This window comes from Podarcis vaucheri (genome assembly GCF_965113315.1).
Source record: "Podarcis vaucheri genome assembly, chromosome: 4".
In the NCBI taxonomy this organism is placed as follows: Eukaryota; Metazoa; Chordata; class Lepidosauria; order Squamata; family Lacertidae; genus Podarcis; species Podarcis vaucheri.
In genome coordinates, this window is record NC_138762.1 from 49,226,220 (window position 1) to 49,245,235 (window position 19,016).

The window sequence follows — 19,016 nt, forward strand, 5'->3', positions numbered from 1 at the left end:
TTTATAGGACTGTTGTAAAAACTGAAATAATATATGTGAAGTTATTTGCATACTCTGCAGCACTATACAAACACTAAAATCTGGTATTACAATGTAAATACCCTAGTATGTTAAATTATAAAATGTAAATAGTTTGGGGAAAGACAGTGGGTGGTATTTGATTGTGCCTTTGCCTTATGAAGAAGTATGGGTCAGGATCAAAATCAAGCGCTCTGATGCTATGAGCAGAAGTGGCTTCCACTAAAGCAAAGCCATCACTAGATGCAACTCAACCACATTGAATTCTATTTGCTAATGGAAGCAGGGGTGATTTTCACCAGCTCTTACTCTTATCTGTACCCACCTGTACCAAATCCTATACAATTCCCAAGGGCAACCCAACGCAAGGAGAAGATTTTGATGGGCTGCCAATAGAAAGGGAAGGCAGGAAAGCCCCATTCAATGCACGTGAAAGCAAGTTAAGAATTGCCATTGGCTGCAATTCAATTCAGACTTAGGTGAACTTAAGCCTACTGATGCTCTTATGTTCTTAAGATTGTTTCTAGCCATTCAAATATATATATTCTGCAGCATATCATTAACTGGCACTTACTTGATGAGCTCTGGCCACTGTTAAGACTATAGAGGCTGTCCATGGAGTCGCTGGCCTTTAGAGAGGCCTTCTCAGTGCCTGACCCTCCACCAGGGTCACTGTTTCGATTAGAACAGGAATCATCTCTTCCTTCATCATTCTTTAGAGCAAAAGAGAGAGAGAAGATGGTAAGTACAGTATAAAGAAATATTACCCACGTATGCATTTGTGAAATAAAATATGTCCCCTTAAGGAAGCAGTATATCAAAGCCAAAAGATATCACACTATTTAGTTCATCATCTGCTGTACTTAAGCAGAACCAGTTCCACCAAGTCGTCACAAATTCCAAATTCTTCTGGGAAATGTGGATGCGCTTAAAATAAAATTTAATTGGAGACTTGGCATTGTACCTGCAGCAAAACAGAATTGGGTCCAAACAGAACTTGGAAGAGGGTGTTATTTTATTTATTTATTTATATAAAAAATGTATGCATATACCCCCCTCTCACAAAGCATCAGGGTGGTGCATGACAGTATAAAAAACATTTAAAAGCAATACAAAGAGGGCATTAAAATATCTGGCTAATCAAGGGGCATTTTAAATATCTGCATAGGCATGTTGGCATAAAAAGTCACCAAGAGATAGCCGAAAGTCAAAAGGGAGAATATTTGCTGGATCTCTGCTAGAGGAGCATTCTACAACATGGGACCAGCAACACTAAATAGCCAACTTCTAGTTGAGGTCAGCTGGGCCTCTGTAACATGGGGACAACTAGCAGTACTCAAGCAGATGATCTCAGTGATCGAGCTGTAATAATGGGATATAAGGTATCCTGCGCCCATGTCATTCAGGCTTTTGTATATAAATGCGTGAACCTTGAACCTGTCCCCGAAGGATATAGGCAGCGAGAACAGATGTTTTAGCTGAGATGTCACATGCTATGGTTTTAGTAAAGCCATGCACAGGTGGTGGTGGTGGGAGTAGAGAAAGAGCTTGCTAAACATATATAGTAACTCAAAAGAACGCAAGGCTGTCTGAAATGAAGGCAATTTTGGCAGAAGACATACAATTCCTGTCACCTGGAAAAAGTGCTCACTCCTCTCTGCCATTCTCTGGGCAACTGCTGTCAGATTGAAAATCACTTTGTTTTTCAGAATTCAAGGGACAAACATGTATGTCAAAGCTATAATTACTAGCTTTCACATAACAGAGCAACATCATTTTTTAAAAAAAAAACACTAGTGGTTTTGAGCCTTGCAAGTACGTCATTGTAGGTAGCAACCAAACAAATAGGCAAAAAGGGGGGGGGATCATTTATTCTAACAGAAACTTGGGTTCATCTAAAATTTGCTATAGTTGGTGCCATCTGAAATCTCTCTGAAATGGGGAGAAGCCATTATTTCTTTATCCCAGAATCCTGGTGCGGAAGCTATTATCTGCAGTACCTGGGTGGGACTAATTCTGCTTGCAATCTCCATTTTGGAACTGAGTCCACAAACTGACCTCACGGCTATAACATCTAGCTGAATTTTTGTACTTTAAATTCTTCCTTGTCCCCTTCACTCCTTCCTCTTTGTAACATCTTGCCCAAGGAAGAGTTTAGAAGATCTTGAAAACTTACCACACTTTTGTGACATTTTTAGTTGGCCCCAAGAAAACGTATTTCCAAATTGTGGATTTTGAAGGTTTTTTTCTTCTTCTTATGGCCTAACAGGTTACCGGTACCTTTGCTTATGATTTGTTTTGGGGTGTTTTTTTAATCCAGAGTGCTTAAACTAATGCTTTATTTTTAAAATGGGAACGTATTGTAACAGTGAGACCACTTGCTATGTGTCACTGTCTAAGTTAAATAATTAAGCAACAATAACTTCACAAGAAAAGAGGAACTTGGGAAGCAACTTCTCCCTATTGTTGCGTCATATGAAGTCAGCATGACAGAGAGGTAGCATGTACCTTGGGAGATTACAGCACATTCACGTTATTAGGTTTGGTGAGTAAGACAAAAGCGGTATTTAATCCACTACATGAAGAAGTCTCAGAAAGCTAAGCAGGGTCCAGCACAGTTTCAGAATGGATGGGTGACCCCATGTAGAGATTCCTGCATTGCAGGGGGTTGGACTAGATGACGCTTAAGGTGCCTTCCACTTCTATAGTTCTGCAGTTCTAAGTTCATGTTTGGGTGGCAGGATGCATTACCTTGATGACAAAGTGCAATTTCTTTTGGCTTAGTAAGGGATTAAATGATCAGATGCCTCAGATAAGACTCAAAAGCTGCCTGATTTAAGCAGCTACACACAGGATGAGATTTGAAGCACATTTCCCCATGATGCCCATTATGGGAATTTTTATGTTCCAAAATGTATTAATATTAGATTAGGACCAACTCATACAAGCTTTTCTGTAACTCGTTAAGAACTTAAGAAGAGCCTACTGGATTAGGCCAATGGCCCATCTACCCCAGTATTCTGTCCACTATTCTCACAGTGGCAAAATATCACCCATTGCCCCCACAAGAGGGTTTCGGTTGTTGGCTGGTAGCATTTCCCCCTACCAGTAGTGCCCCACTAGTTACTAGTCTATTCATGTTGTTTGTTGATTCATTGGCAACTGTGCACACTGCCACCATCAAAAAGAACTGTGTGCCTTCTGGTAATATTCTTTTACATCTATTATTGAGTCCAGTTCTTTTACCACGTTTGCACTCTTAAATTCCACCCGTTAACTATATACAAAATGCAAAAAAATAAGTAGTTTATTTTAAAGCGACACCATAAGAATCCATTGTATCCAATATAGGTCAAACCCTGGTTTCTTTTTACCAAACTGCAGATGATTGTCTCAACAACTTAGACTGAGTCTACCCACATAACAGAATGAGGGTTATACAATGCCAAAGTGGTACCCATTCAGCCTGTTGGTGGGAGATTACACTGTTGAATGCTCCCCTCTGGGTTTCCCTCCCAACTTAACCTTCCCTGCAAGGGAAAACAAGACTGTAGGAATTGTGCTTAGCTAGAATTTTTCTCCTTGATGTCTTTCTTTTTGGATGCTTTCACATGGAAGATCATTCAGAAATGGCACCTCCTATGCGCACTCCTGTGTGGTATTGCTCACCCACCACATTTTGTTGCCTTATGCACAGTTGTGCGTGCTGTGGTTATTGGATTTCCCGCCCTTAAAACTGAAAAATCCTATTCATTTAGACTCTCTTTACATGAAAAACTTAAGATACCACTGACAATTTTAATTGTTCTTCTTTGAAAACATTCACACGCTATCACTTTTTTTTTTGCAAAAGACTGTACCATTCACTTATATAGAGAATTAGCATATTATTTTATGTCATCTTGAAGATTAATCACTAACATTTTTTGCTTTTTCAAGACTTCAGTGGCCTGAGTTGACATTTCCAGGAAGTATGCACAGTGACTCCCAAACTTCCTTACTTGGCAGTAATAGTGTATTCAGTATCTAACCATATTTATGTAGAACTGGGTTATATTTCCAAGGCACATTTTTTCAGTTAATGGATATTCAGCTGCCATATACTTTCCCATTCTGCTTGGGCTCTAAGATTCTTTTGTAATTCTTCGTAGCCTACTTTAGTACTTTCATCAAATTCTGCCATTTCACTTTTCACAGCCTTCCCCAGGCCATTAATGGATTTTTAAAATAAATATCAGAATACAAATCATTAGACTATTTCATTGAACACACCTTCATGCCAAAAGATTTGCCTGATTATTTATGCCTCTCATCAACTCAGCATTTAATTTGAACAAGGGCTTAGCCTTAGCCTGAACATCTGTTGGTTAAAGACAGCAGAGTAAGTGAAGTAATATTAATCAAGAGTCCCCCATTGTATGTACCATGTGCACTGAATTAATGACAGAAGCAGGACCACAGGACCATATCACACAAGCCTGATGGCTGCAAAGGGAACCCTTTGAGTGGAAAAGGGAAAGGGGGATGCCCACTACTTCTCCACTCCAAATAGCAACTGTCCCAAACTGCATCTCTCTTACTGCAGAGATCCAGGCACATCTTTACTCTCACAGTGTAAGCTTTGGGCATAAAAAGAAGTTGAGGTTCTGATTGGGGAGGGAGGGAAAAGCAGCTGGCAAAGAGTTAAGCATCTACTCTTGCTTCCACCCTCCATCAGAAAAGTAGCCATTGGTTTTTTATTACACATGGTTCTGAATAATGTGTAGTTCTGCCCTAAGTAACTTCAGCCAGCTGTTTCACATCTGGGATTAGCAGAAAGAGCTTTGGGGTCAAAGAATATAACTTCTTCCGGGCATGATTTCGAGACCTTCCATTTTGGGAGTTATGCAGTACTTTTGGCTTCCAGTGATTTTAAACAGTAGTCAAAGAGAGGCATTCTCTCAATACAATGACAACAACAACTTTGCATTTTGTTTTGGTGAAAGAGACTTAGAAAAACTTTATAACACAGAATATCAGAAAAGTAGCCATTGGTTTTTTATTACACATGGTTCTGAATAATGTGTAGTTCTGCCCTAAGTAACTTCAGCCAGCTGTTTCACATCTGGGATTAGCAGAAAGAGCTTTGGGGTCAAAGAATATAACTTCTTCCGGGCATGATTTCGAGACCTTCCATTTTGGGAGTTATGCAGTACTTTTGGCTTCCAGTGATTTTAAACAGTAGTCAAAGAGAGGCATTCTCTCAATACAATGACAACAACAACTTTGCATTTTGTTTTGGTGAAAGAGACTTAGAAAAACTTTATAACACAGAATATCAGCAAGGGGCCAAACAGAGAAAAAAGCAACTCAGGGTAACTTCTAGCTTAGTCATCAAAGTGTAAACCTATGCATGTCTACTCAGGGATAAATACCACTGTGTACAATGGGAGCCCAGAAATTCTATTAAAAATTCAGTTAATGTATTGGAAGTCTGCAACAAAATAATTGCTTGATTTATTTATTTATTCAAATCAGTGTGAAGTGTAATTTCCCCATCCCCATCTGAACATTCCAACTCCCAAATGGGAGTGAATAAGGGAAAGTATTTGAATTGCAACACCTAAGATTTAAGGTGGATTCCTGTGTTGAATCTACTGCCACTAACAGAATCTGAACATTTCTCCCCACTTCGTTCCCAAAGCCTTCATTTGCAGTAATAAGATGCACAATCAGTTGCACATATTAATTTCTGCATGTTCACTCAAAGAAGTAGATTGGCGTGATTAAGCATAGTTCAATAAGTTTGGAGAAAATTACTTTACATATTAGTTTTGCAATATCATTGCAGTGTTTATGATGTTGCCTGAACACAGTGACATGCACAGCTAAATATGAAGCAACTTTGACAGCAGAGCTTAAAAACCGGAAGTTAAACCACAAGCAGATAAAGAAGATCAAAATATTTTAGTGATATGTTTACCATCTCCTCTGAAAGTGCCTTGATGTACTTTTTACCCATCTTTTTCTTCATAGTCATGGAAATGGCCCGCATCTTCTTTCCAAGGCTTCCCCCACTATTTGGTGATTTGCTATGTCCCAGTTCTCCACCATCACTTACAGCATCTGCTTCACATATCTGGGTTTTTTAAAAAGAAAAAAAGTTTATTTAAAACTTTATAGGAGTCTCTTGGTGCAGCTTTCTGATGATACATGTAGCAAGTCATTGTTTTCTGCCCTCAAATTACAGTTTGTTCATTACAGGCAAATTGTGTTAGAGTTCCACTAGCAAGAATCTACATCTTTTGCTCTGAAATCAAGAACAGCCCCTGCCATTCTTCAGTGCCTGGAAAAGTACCAGGCTGACTTCAGAATCATGGGAGAAATTTAAAGACTCTCCCTGATACTGCATTGAACCTGAGAGATACTTGGAGAGCCAGGAGACTTCTCAGCACTTTTTGAATGTCTGAGACTAAATGTAATGAGGGTGAGCTTCACTGTGGAAGAGGTCAGGGCTGCTCTTTCTCAAGCACACCCCACAGCCAGGCTGAGCTTTGAATTCAACATAATGTAAGAAGGCCCTTCCCCCTGTACTTGGATGAGGGAATAGGGTAATGATGATAGTACTCTGGCTGGCAACAAGGCAAGGCAAGAGTTGTTGGCCCTTGTCCAGTTGTGTTTGGACATGCCACTGCAAGTTTCCAAAATTATGCAAGGTGGGTGTATAACTAAACACGAGCAATGTAACAGGCAATAGACAATAGATGACTATGAGATGTACCACTACTCAACAACAGCAACCTGCTGTTTGAGTGTTTTCCCCTCCCAAAACCAAGGTTCTGTGTGCTGTATCATCAAATCATTAAGTCTGCACAATTTTTACTCAATTCAGCAGTCAGTTGCTCACTCAGCTGGTGCAAAATCCACTGTATTTTGCACAATGTGCTTTCTATTGCATGTACAGAAGTTAAGGAGCCGTTATGTAAAATAACTAGATTGAGTAATATACAAACCTCAGATGAATCATCTGGCTTTGAAACTGACTGATGTCTGCGTTGGTCAAAGTTCCCAAAGCTACTTGCTCGCTATGAAAAGAAAAAAATAAATATAGATAGACACACTAGCATGATTATTTATTTTTAGAGTAAGCTGATACAAAGTTTTCATAACTTTGCTGAGTGTTCCAGTTGGTACATGTTATGCATTGATATTTGACATATGGTCAGTGATGATAATCAAATACCAGTACATTATAGATGAGGCAATCAGAACTTTGCAGAGTTGGAAGTTATCAGTTGTTACCTTTATCCTGAGTCCAGTCCCAAAGGATGGCTCTACTCATCAATCTCACCCTGAGCAGGTAGCTACAGTTGACTTTTAAAGTAACTAAGGTCAAATCCACACCATACATTTAAAGCATATCCAACCTACATGACTCCCCGTCCCAAAGAATTGTGGGAACTGTAGTTGGTTAGAGGTGCTGGGAACCATAGCTATGGGAGGGGAAAACCACAGTCCCCAGGATTCTTTGGGGGGAAGTTACGTGTTTCTAATAATAATAATAATAATAATAATAATAATCTATTATTTGTACCCCGCCCATCTGGCTGGGTTTCCCCAGCCACTCTGGGCGACTTCCAGAAAGACCAAAAATACACTAAGATGTCGCATATTAAAAACTTCCCTGAAGAGGGCTGCCTTAAGATGTCTTCTGAATGTCAGGTGGTTGTTTATCTCTTTGACACCTGATGGGAGGGCATTCCACAGGGCGGGCGCCACTACCGAGAAGGCCCGCTGCCTGGTTCCCTGTAGCTTTGCTTCTCGCAATGAGGGAACCACCAGAAGGCCCTCGGCGCTGGACCTCAGTGTCCGGGCAGAACGATGGGGGTGGAGACACTCCTTCAGATATACTGGGCCGAGGCCGTTTAGGGCTTTAAAGGTCAACACCAACACTTTGAATTGTGCTCGGAAACGTACTGGGAGCCAATGTAGGTCTTTCAAGACCGGTGTTATGTGGTCTCGGCGGCCGCCCCCAGTCACCAGTCTAGCTGCCGCATTCTGGATTAGTTGCAGTTTCCGGGTCACCTTCAAAGGTAGCCCCACGTAGAGCGCATTGCAGTAGTCCAAGCGGGAGATAACCAGAGCATGCATTGGATGTGCTTTAAATGTCTGCCTTAAGACACACACTTTTTGTTCTCTTCTACACAGGTTTGCCAAACACTCCTAATGTACTACAAAGTGTTTTTTAATTGCGATCAAATCAACAACGGATAAGATAGGAACAATGAGTTGGATCCAGATTTAGTGTTATGCTTAATTTAAGCCCTACTGATTTCTGTGAGTCTACTCTCAGTATTACTGAATGCTACTCTATTAACTCCATTTTTTTATAACAACAAAACCTATGTACTAAAGGTAGTTTGGCTATATTTACATATTGCCCTTTTGGTTCTGCAAGGGTTTGATGGTTGGTTCTGAAAGAGTCTCATTATGGGTATGTTTGCATTGCTGACCATTATGCAAAGTGACAAGTGAGCATTCAAGTTCAGCAGTGGTGATTCTAAGAATGATGTACTGTACATGCAATTGACACTAAGTGTACACTTTACAAAGTAGCTTCCTTGGAGAATTTTCACTCTGGAAGGTGCCTCATCTTATTACAATCCTGGTAATAAATCACAAATTTACTACCCATTTCTTTTACATTCTTTTGAAACTAAAAATAAAGAGTAATAGACAATTTACTGATGGAATAAAATTATCATTTGGACAACTAGTTCGCAATCAGATGAAGATCAGTCTTGCTAGCTGCAACACTCTTTTGATTGTTTATTTGATTTTATAGCCCACATTAATCCTCAAGGCTCAGGAATAATTCCTTATCTAGAGCTGCAATCTCACTAGTGAAAAAAAAATCTGATTGAGTACAGTGGAAATGACTTCAGAGTAAATTTGTTTAGGATTGCATTGCTATTCATTTTCAACACCTCCTCCACCCCCCAAAATGGGGCAATGGGGAGGTCATCATGGTGCAAACACACCAGCAGGAAGGCCAAATTGGTTCTGCTAATTTGTGTGTTTGCAGCACACTGATCTCCCTGTCTCATTTCTCCTCCCTCCTGGTAGGCAGCATTGCCCCATCTGCTGGAAACTAGTGTGAGCCACTACTGGTGCATGTGAGAGTTTCAGGCCTGGGGTTATCACATCCATCCCATGCACGTAGCCGCTGAACAGTCTGTCAATGTGGCCCTTGAGCTACAAAAGCTTCTCCACTCCTGGCTTACTCTAATTTTATATCAAGTTTACTTTGCCCCCTTATTTGATTCATGGTAACAGAACATTTTCATTGCTACCCATTACATATGGTGTGTGTGTGTGTATGTGTGTGTGTACATTTTGCAAATGGGTGTCAGCTATCCCCCTCAGTTCGTACAGTTAACATTTCATTTACAGATTTTCTATATTAAATCAATGAACAACATCCTGACAAGTGGTGAGAGGCATCTCAATAGTGTGATATAACACACACAGCACCAAAGATTATGGGCCTATCAGGCAGGATTAACACCTTTTGCTGACTTTTCAGTCCTGCTGAATATGCCCCACAGCACTGTAGATAAATGAAGGAAGGCTACAATTCACCACAATGTTTAATTGAGGAAGAGGCTCATGCCGTGATACAAATTTAGCAGCCAGTGCCTTTTAGTAGCATTCAGGATGCCTACGATGAATCCCTGTTTATTGAAGTGCCGATGTGATAGTGAGACACTGAGGAGCAGAGGGGAAATAATGCTTATCGTTGCTGTTCTCATAAAGAGCCAGAGCTGAGGGAAATCAGTTATTCCTTTCGAGGCTCACAACAATCTTCTATCCTATCTGAGCAGAGGCCTTGGGCTATTTTGTCATGTACCTTTGTGTTGTGCCGTACTTATTAAACATTAATAAGAGCTGCAGGATGGTTTCCACCATTCTAGATAATGGCCTTGTTGCACAGGAGAGCATTAAGCAGGGCTACTTCAGCAATTCTCAGTCCCAACTTCTTTTTTCTCCCCATTAAGTAATCAATATAGCTGCCACCTTTTAAAATGCATTCAACCCCATGACAACAGTGTAGAAAAACACACTGAGGAGCTGAGGGCCTGCTGTGTGTGTGTGTACTTGACTCCTGAGTCCTTCTGCTCGCCTGTGCCAACCGCCACATCAGCTTCAGTGAGTATCTGCCCGGTGAAGCCATTGGTGTAATGTGGGAGCCTTATTTTCCAGTTTTACAAAAGCTTTTAAAGCAAATGCAAGTCTCTTGGAAGAGAATGGGCCATTGATTTTGACACTGGTATTCAGAATCCCATAAAATTAAGTGATTCTCTTTTGGAAGGATGACTACATTAAGCAAATTAATCTCCCTGAACATAAAATGTGCTGCGGGAAGGGAAGGGTTTGCATGCACCCATTAAGAAGGAGCAAGAACGCAGGAGGTTCCTTTTGGGCACCAAAATATTTCTGATTGGATGATTTGCCAGGAGAAGAGGAATATGAGAGCTGGTGAAGAAGTTTACTTCTTGGTCAACTCACTGCTATGTTTTCAACAATTCAGCCCCTGTAAAGCTAGTTCTGGTGTCCTCCCTCTTGTAAGTCATGGAGTTGAGGTTGCTGGAGGATGTTCTGCTTTGGCAAGGACTATGAACTCTTAAGTCCTGATTCATAAATACCCCATGAACCAACATAGCCAAAAATCAGGGATTTTTTTTTTGTTCAGATATTTCTAAATCACAATTTCATAGAAGAGATAACAAAGCAGTGTACAGCTTGAGAACAAATACTACAACAAGAACATCATTAAAAGCATCAAGAGCATATCAGCAAAGCTGGTCGAGAAAAAATAAATCAAATTGCAAAGGCCTAAACAATACAGTTTTTGCTGTAGAACTGTGGTGAAGAAACATCTGGATGGCACCATGTTGGCCACCCATTTCTTGCTTGCTTTTCCACCTTGCTTTTCCTTAACTGAAGGCTCTATATACATATAAGTATGCCTGTCACTATTGCTAGGATGCTCTTCTTTCCGCTCCTCCTTAATTTTTACTATATACTTTTGAGAAGAGGTTTTCAGCACAGAGGACAGGAGGTGTAAATGTGCTGCTGGTTGAGGTGCTGACATTGTTATAATTGTTGTATTTTCCATTCCCCATCTAAATCATCACTAACTCTCATTCTTCCTTTCTGGGAGGTCTGTAGTACACTGGGTTTCCTGAGAGCCAGAGTTAATCCCTGCATTACATTCCTCAATAGTAATAATCAGCATTTAATACTGGGAAATATTAACAGAACTAATGCTTACAGCCAGACCCAAGACAGCCATAAACCGTATCTTGTGCTTTGTTAGGTTATGCTAACTAAAGAATTATCTGTCTAGCTTATTAGCATTTGGTGAGGCAGACAGCCTTAAGATGCCAAGTTATGCTTTTCTATGAGCACAAATGGGGGTTGTATGAGATCAGTGCTTATTAGATTGCATCTATGGTAAATATGCATTTCAGGAAAGGCCACACAGAGCCTCATGCACCACTAAGACAAAGGATAAAGAAGTGGAAGATCATGTCCTGGCCTTCTGAACAGGAATGAGGTTCATCCACCTGCTTTTATAACATTGGCTTTTATTTGTCCCATGTGCAAAATCTTTTTTTAAATATGGCCATAAACTGTTTCATCACCATAAGTGCTCCTTTGGAACTAGGTTAGTACCTTAGGATAACTGTTGAGAGACTTTAGTGAGCTGTTCACATCTCAAATATTCATCCAGCTTTGTTCACAAGGCGCTTCTTTTTATTCGTGCATGGCATTTTCCTGCTTTGTTAAGAATTATGGGGCAGAATGCATCCATTCTGAGCCATGCAGTTGTGGGAACACTCCACCTAGTCCATAGCTGCTTCCATCAGTGCCAACCATTCTGGGCTTTTTGACATTATAGAACTGGGGCGTTCAACATAATATATGCTCTCTTTGTAAAGGCAGCCTTCTGATCTGGTCTCAAAAAGCAGGTTGTGGTTGACTTCGTTAGCAAGTTTAGTGGCTGTATCTCTGTGGAGATGTTTTGCAGATATTGGCATACATAATAAATAACCATTTCCTGAAAGCATCTCAGTTCTTTAAGCTAAGGCTTTCAACTTTGTGATGGCATTTACCTTCTTTGCCCCATGCTATGTGGTTATTGGTCATTAAATTTGAAAAATTTGAAAAATGGGGATGTTCAACTATGTTGAGATCCACAATTTGGGAAAGCTTTAGATAAATGCTTTCTACATTACAGATGGGTGGGTGTGCAGGCACAATCTGCTTTAAATCTGTTTTGTGGACATGTCTATCACAACTTTAGTTTTGGGAGCTCCAGAAGAGCACTACATTCAGTTAACGACCACCACAAAATGGCGCAGGAAAAATAAAAGGTGCATTGGACCCTTAAGCACTATTAAATACTTCATAAATCTCATTAACAGACTATTACAAAAATCACTGTCAATGGGAGAGACTGTTTGTCTTGCCTGAAGCCATTGATCATGGCCTCCATTAAATGAATGATAAACTCCCTGTTGTCTTCATTGGAAGTGTGATCAAACTCTTTCGTTCCTTTTTTATCAATGTTGCTACCACATTGTTATGAATCATAATGTCAAATAATGTTATGGTCATGAGAATTAGAGCAAATATGTTCTAGGAGATAAGGTTTGTATTAAATACAGGTCCTAACCTGTCCCTATTATATCTAACTTCCTTCTTGAGCTTCTTTAGTAGCTGGAGATTAAGAAAAGTTTCAGTCCCCTCAGCTATGTTTTACTGTATCCATCCAGCAGTGCCCTTGACCATAAGCAATGACCAACTGTACACTAATTCTTAGGAAGATTTTTTTTTATAAAAAAAAGGAATGGGGAGGGAGGAATTTTACTACTTTTAAATGAGTGTTTGATGCATCATTTTGGTTTACCTGATTAATGTGCACAGCAAACTCAGCCACGAGAGTTGTAATGTTTCTGCAAGCTTCCCTAAAGCGAAGCTCAGCCATTAATTCAATGGCACATGTCAGCTCAGCAGAACAAGGTCACTCTTCTCCTTCAAGGGGAACCTTTTTAGAAATAATAAAACTGACAGAAAGTTCTTTTTTGCATGCTTTATATCACCTGAGGTTGAGTGCTGCAGTGAATATAGCAGGGCTTATAAACAACCTCATGCCCAAGCAGCCCCAAACCCACCAGATTTTTTGAACCTAAACTTTTTATTTTTTTAAAAGCCAATGACAGTTTTATGCACAGCAAATATGCCATATCATGTAATCCTAAATAAATAAAAATAAGTAAATCTTTTCTTAGGATTTTTGGAGGAGAAGGTTTGTAAACTCAATGAGCACAAATGGCTGATGTTGCAGGCAGCAGGTTAATAAGGAAGAAAAATATAGAGTGAAGGACTTTGTGTAGTCAATTCCACAGAGGTTTCACCTTTGAGTGCAAAGTGAGGAAAATTTATTTCAAATATTATTGGATTGCCCTGTCTCCAGTTCATTTATATAGTGGACTGTAAATCTGTAAAAGGACTTTTTAAATGTAAAGTAAATGCAAGGTTGATCCAGCGCACTGAAGTTTACAAATAACTAGGACCAGCTGAGTAGCTGTTTGACAGATGTTAAAAACTGAAACCTGCTGACTTAGATGCAGAAAAGAAAGAGCAAAGTGTAATCAAAACCCCAATACTGAAGCTGCTCCATGTTTGGCCCACCACCACTTTTTTTAGAGCAGGAATGGAACCAAATGAAGACTTGTACTATATAGGCTATTCAAGTGACATGGGTTCAGTATGCAGATGGCCTGGATACATTGGGTGTCAAACTAAGTCATACTAGGCTTAATGAAATCTATGCACATGTTTGACTAATGGTGGATATCACTCGTAGGATATCCATGTGGCCTCTCTGTAATCTCTCCTACAGTTTAAATGACACTGGGTTGAATTGAACAATGCACTATTACAAACATTCCATCTATGCAGGCATATCAGACAGGAGAATTCCCCTTCCCTTTCCCCATGAGCTGTTCAGAGGGGGTTCTCCTGACCCCTGCAAGCCACTTGGGGGGCATGCAGGGGAGGAGAGGAGAAGAAGCCCTTTGCAGAGGGCTTCCACTGATAGGATTTGCTAGGTGAATCCCACTCAGAACTTATTTTACACACACACATACATACACATACACGGACTCTAAAAACATCTGGCCTTGGGAATTTCTCATTGAGAGTGTTTTTGACTGAGTTATATTTTTGTTGAGTTTATTCTTGGTATCTATTCTATTATTTTTATTCACTTCTCTGTTGCTGAAAAGCTGTTGGAAAAGCAGTAGATATACTTATTCTAAAAAAGTACATCAATTAATAAGAGCTTGAGTTCTTATCAATTAATGCCTCGGCAAGTTGATCCCAGTTGGACAACATGTCCACTGTAAAAAGACTAGCCACTTTACCAATGCATTTACACTATAAAAGAGCAAATTATGCAGTCACCTATGTGAGTAGGCAGGCAAATTCTGTACTCACTTCTTTGCCCTACTGGGTGAATAGCCTAACATCCAAAGATGTGGACAAAGCAGTGGCAGGGGCATGGCTCACCACTCTTCTGCCCTCTTTCCTTTGAAGTGATATTTTTCTCTAAACGGTTGTTCCTTGTTCTGAATCTCAGATATTTTTCAAATTAGATAAGCAGATATTTTATCTAATTAAGTTCACACACATTCACATTATGTACAGTGATCTAGTGCAGCAACCCTCAGAAAAATCTACCATGCAAAATACGGTAAATTCTGTCTGAGTATCGTAATCATTTTTATTTATTTTTTAAAATGAGGTTAGTAGATTAGAACCATCTGGTTTGGATTACTGGAAGTTTTCTGTCACCATTAAAAAAAACCTTCAACCACATCCTCTTGCTGCACTTTTTTTTTTTTAAATGATGCCTGACATAGATGTAGCACAATCTTAGATGGGGGACAGCGAGCTCTGGAAATGCAACACAAAAGCCAAAATGAACCTTAAAATCCCATTCACCTTTTGGGAATATAATAGTAGGACTGATGATGGCACAATTCATTATGATTTTGAATCTCTACAATCACAGGGTGACAGATTAGCAAACTGGACATAAACTACCATCACAACAATATATTTTAACATGATTTTAAATTGTCTTTTGTTACCTGTATTACAACTTCCGAAATTGTCTTTAGTGTTAAATAAATAAATAAATCTTAAAATGAGAATGTTATGATATATGAACACAACTGAAGAAACATGTAAATTTAAAACAAGGAACATCTCACTGAAAAAATTAAAAAATTAAAAACATCAACAAGCAATCATGAACAGGAAACCATTAAGAAGCTATCCTCTGCAGGCCTCACTGAAATAAATAGGAGCTACCACGGTAAACAAAGTTTTCTATGGGATTGTTTTGGCTCAACTGTCTACACAGAATACAAGAAAATAAGCAGTATTGTTGGCTGCAGAAACTTTGACTAATGGACACCCCCCCACACACACTCGTGTGATGATGAAGCAGCCGATGTTAGCTCTGACCCAGTTTAATTTACAAGGCCTGCAGAAAACAGGAAAACCTTATCTGTAATGTCACCTGAAGTTCTTTTTTTAACTGAATATAAAGACAAGTTTCTATGCATGTGGGTGTCATCCGATAATGCTTACAGGTATTTCCAACAAAAATCATCATACCCAGATGTTATCTGTTTGTGGCTGTTTTGCAGAACTTGCAAATACCTTGACAGTCTTCTTGGAAGATTATACTAAAGACCTTTGATGACAGACCTATGTGCCATCTCTGCCTCTAAGCATAAATTTACACAGTTGGAAGCCAGAAAAATGTAGCTTTATCATCAGCTCATCACCTCTCATTATTGTAGGAATAAATGCAAATGGGGGGGGGGATGTGACTGCCAAATAGGTTGTAGAAACCAGCTACAATGATATGAGTAGCTGATTAATTATGGGCTCAATTTCTTTATGAAATCTAAACTTTTCTGTTTTAAATCTGAATCTCCTAAATGTCTTTGAAATAACATTAGAAAGCGTAACCCTGGTTAATATTCATTAATGGTATACAGTCTCCACATTGCATATCTTGGTCTTTAAAACCCACAATTATATTTTGAATAATGAATGTTTAGCATGACAGTAACTTTTATTTTTGTATCTGCTATTTTGGAATTCATTGTATCCACCGTTAAACAGGAGAACAACATAGGAAATTTATGAAGAATCTATCTGATCCATAAGCACAATTTTGTTTCATTTTTAAAAATAAAATAACAAACCACTGAATTGCTCCACCACCTCCTAAGACGAAATTGGGACATTCTCCCCCTCTCCCTGCACTAACTTGCTGCTGCTGCTTGCTGACTCGCATGCTCCCCCACACCATCCCATCACCACCACCAGTTGCTGGTTTGCACCCCCCCCCATTCCACTGCCGCCACTGCTTCTCTGCAAGCCCGCCCCCCCATCGCGCCACCGCTTGCACATACGCCACCTTAGTGGCTTGTGTGTGCGCATGCCCACTACTGCATGCCACACTGCACCACCACTCAGTTGTGTGCCGGGGGCTGCCCGCCTCCACCACACACTGATTTACTTCTATAAGTGGCACTGTACATCACGAAGCTGCAGCCCTTTTCATGCATGTTGTGGTAGGTGGCAGCAGCCAGCCACCCAAGGTGCTCTACAGCTCTGTAATTGCAGGAATGTCCCGGTAAAAATGGGACAGTTAGGTAGTAAAGGTAAAGGGACCCCTGACCATTAGGTCCAGTCGTGGCCAACTCTGGGGTTGCAGCGCTCATCTCGCTTTATTGGCCGAGGGAGCCAGTGTACAGCTTCCAGGTTATGTGGCCAGCATGACTATGCCACTTCTGGCAAACCAGAGCAGTGCAAGGAAACGTCGTTTACCTTCCCCCCGGAGTGGTACCTATTTATTTATTTGCACTTTGATGTGCTTTTGAACTGCTAGCTTGGCAGGATCTGGGACTAAGCAATGGGAGCTCACCCCGTCGTGGGGATTCGAGCCGTGACTTTCTGATCGGCAAGTCCTAGGCTCTGTGGTTTAACCCACAGAGTTGCAATACACTTAAAACTTTGTTCACAAGCATATGCTCATGATTTGAGAACTGCAACAGGAAGTAATGACCTGCACGTGTGAATGCGTCACCGTGGATGGAACCTAAAACACAGTTTTTGAGTCAGTTTATGCAATCAGGATCCTGTCTGTGAAATGTACAAAAATCAAGTAAATCAACCCTTAGATTCCAGCAATTTTGATTGTGGTTGTGCCCCATCCTCCATCCATTCCTGGACAAAGTTAAACTCATTCATCCTCATCAAGCAGCTTTTTCCATTTGTAGGAGAATATAATTCTCCATTGGCTACCACTTCCCTACTTGTAGGAATGAAGGGAGCAGCTCTTTACATGCTACTGTGTGAAGTGTGTCTGTGTGTGCACATTAGCCTGTAAGCCCTGCAGTTTGAGGTTTTTTTCTAAAAGTGTGTTTGCAGACATTGCTTTGCAGGTGTCCACACCTACATGCTGTGCAGACAACATGAGCAGTTGCCACACAGAGGTCATAGACCCTCTAGCACATCAATTTCTTTGCTCCCTCCCTGTTCAATGCACACTGCACTTTATGAAAAAATGCTTGTAGGTTTATTGAGATGCCAAAAGTCCAGTAGCACAGGCTACATATACAGTTATACTGCACTCAGTGTTTGCCCAGAGGCTTCCTTCCATTGTGCCACACAAGCAACTTCAAATGACTACGTATCTTTTTTACTTTTGGCATTGTGTTCAGAGTATCCCTGCCCTAGCACCAGACAGGCCTGGAACATCACACAGTTTGATCTGTTCAGTGAGGAATGCAAAAAAATGGCACTTCATAGACCCTCTGGCACTTCAGGCTTTCAATATATCTGCTCCCTTTTATACCAGTTAATTCCATTAGAGTCATGGTGGTTTTTAAAATGTCACCGTACAGTTGTGTTTTGTCCAAGGGCAATGCACAAAATGGATGCACTTCATATCTATCAAACTGCTACCATAAGCATCAGATAAATGGCTCTTGGTGGAAAAGTTTTTAGTGATTACAACACTAAGTTGATTGAAGTTTCGATAAACTGGAGCGATTACTTAAAAAGCAACACCACAATAAATACCATGGCAGAAGCCAGCCCCTTCCCAATTGTGTTTGCGTGCAGATGAGAAAGAGTTAATGGTGGCTGTTTCCATCTGTCCTTTTAAAGAGCATAAACACTTAATGGAGGCTGTTTCCGCTACCTCCTTTCAAATAGCAAAACATTAGGGAAGCCTATGCAATTCTCCAAAGACTAAAATATACCAATATACTTGGGGGTTTTTTTTACAAAACCAATTGATTATCTTCAAAGTAATCCCAACACCAAATGGCTCAGGTACCTCTCAGGTTAATATCTTCATGGAAGGATGTGGGGGAGTATCTACACAAGTGCAGTTCAACAGTGTCACAAGACTCTCCCCAATAGGAGGTTCCCATATGGCGTTCTCACTTTCCACACAAGGAAATGTAAGATGTAAGATGGCTTATAACTGTTCTACGGAAAGGTGCTTTCAGAACACCAAAAACATGCTATACCAACAATATGAAGATGATAATGTGTGTATGCTGACCTAAAAAATGCATCTCTGAGAGACATTGAGTGTCTGCGTGTAGCTGCTCAGTTTACCCACTGAAGTGAATAGGGGATTCTTGTTTATACTGAAGCTCATTTTAAAAGAAAAATAAATGGTTGCTAGATAAATATTGAAACAACTAAGCATGACTGTTACTAGTTTTTGTAGAATGCAATGCCTGACCAGCCAGGAAGGCACGCAAGGAAGTTCCTTGTGAAATCCTGCCAGTTCCTTTTCAACTATCGGTGCATGTTTTAAATGTTTCCCAACCATATGGTTAGTTTGG

General features: G+C 40.2%; 1 protein-coding gene across 2 annotated transcripts in view; it reads right to left on the reverse strand.

Annotated features, from left to right (window-relative positions):
• Positions 1-19,016, reverse strand: part of SAMSN1 (SAM domain, SH3 domain and nuclear localization signals 1) — an 81,148-nt gene that overhangs the window by 17,462 nt on the left and 44,670 nt on the right. For both annotated transcript variants that reach the window (XM_082220784.1, XM_082220783.1), the window contains 3 exons: positions 7,011-7,082; positions 5,981-6,136; positions 593-731 (listed from right to left, as the gene is read on the reverse strand). In XM_082220784.1, coding sequence (XP_082076910.1) covers positions 593-731; positions 5,981-6,136; positions 7,011-7,082 — 367 coding nt within the window. The remainder of the gene's footprint in view (positions 1-592; positions 732-5,980; positions 6,137-7,010; positions 7,083-19,016) is intronic.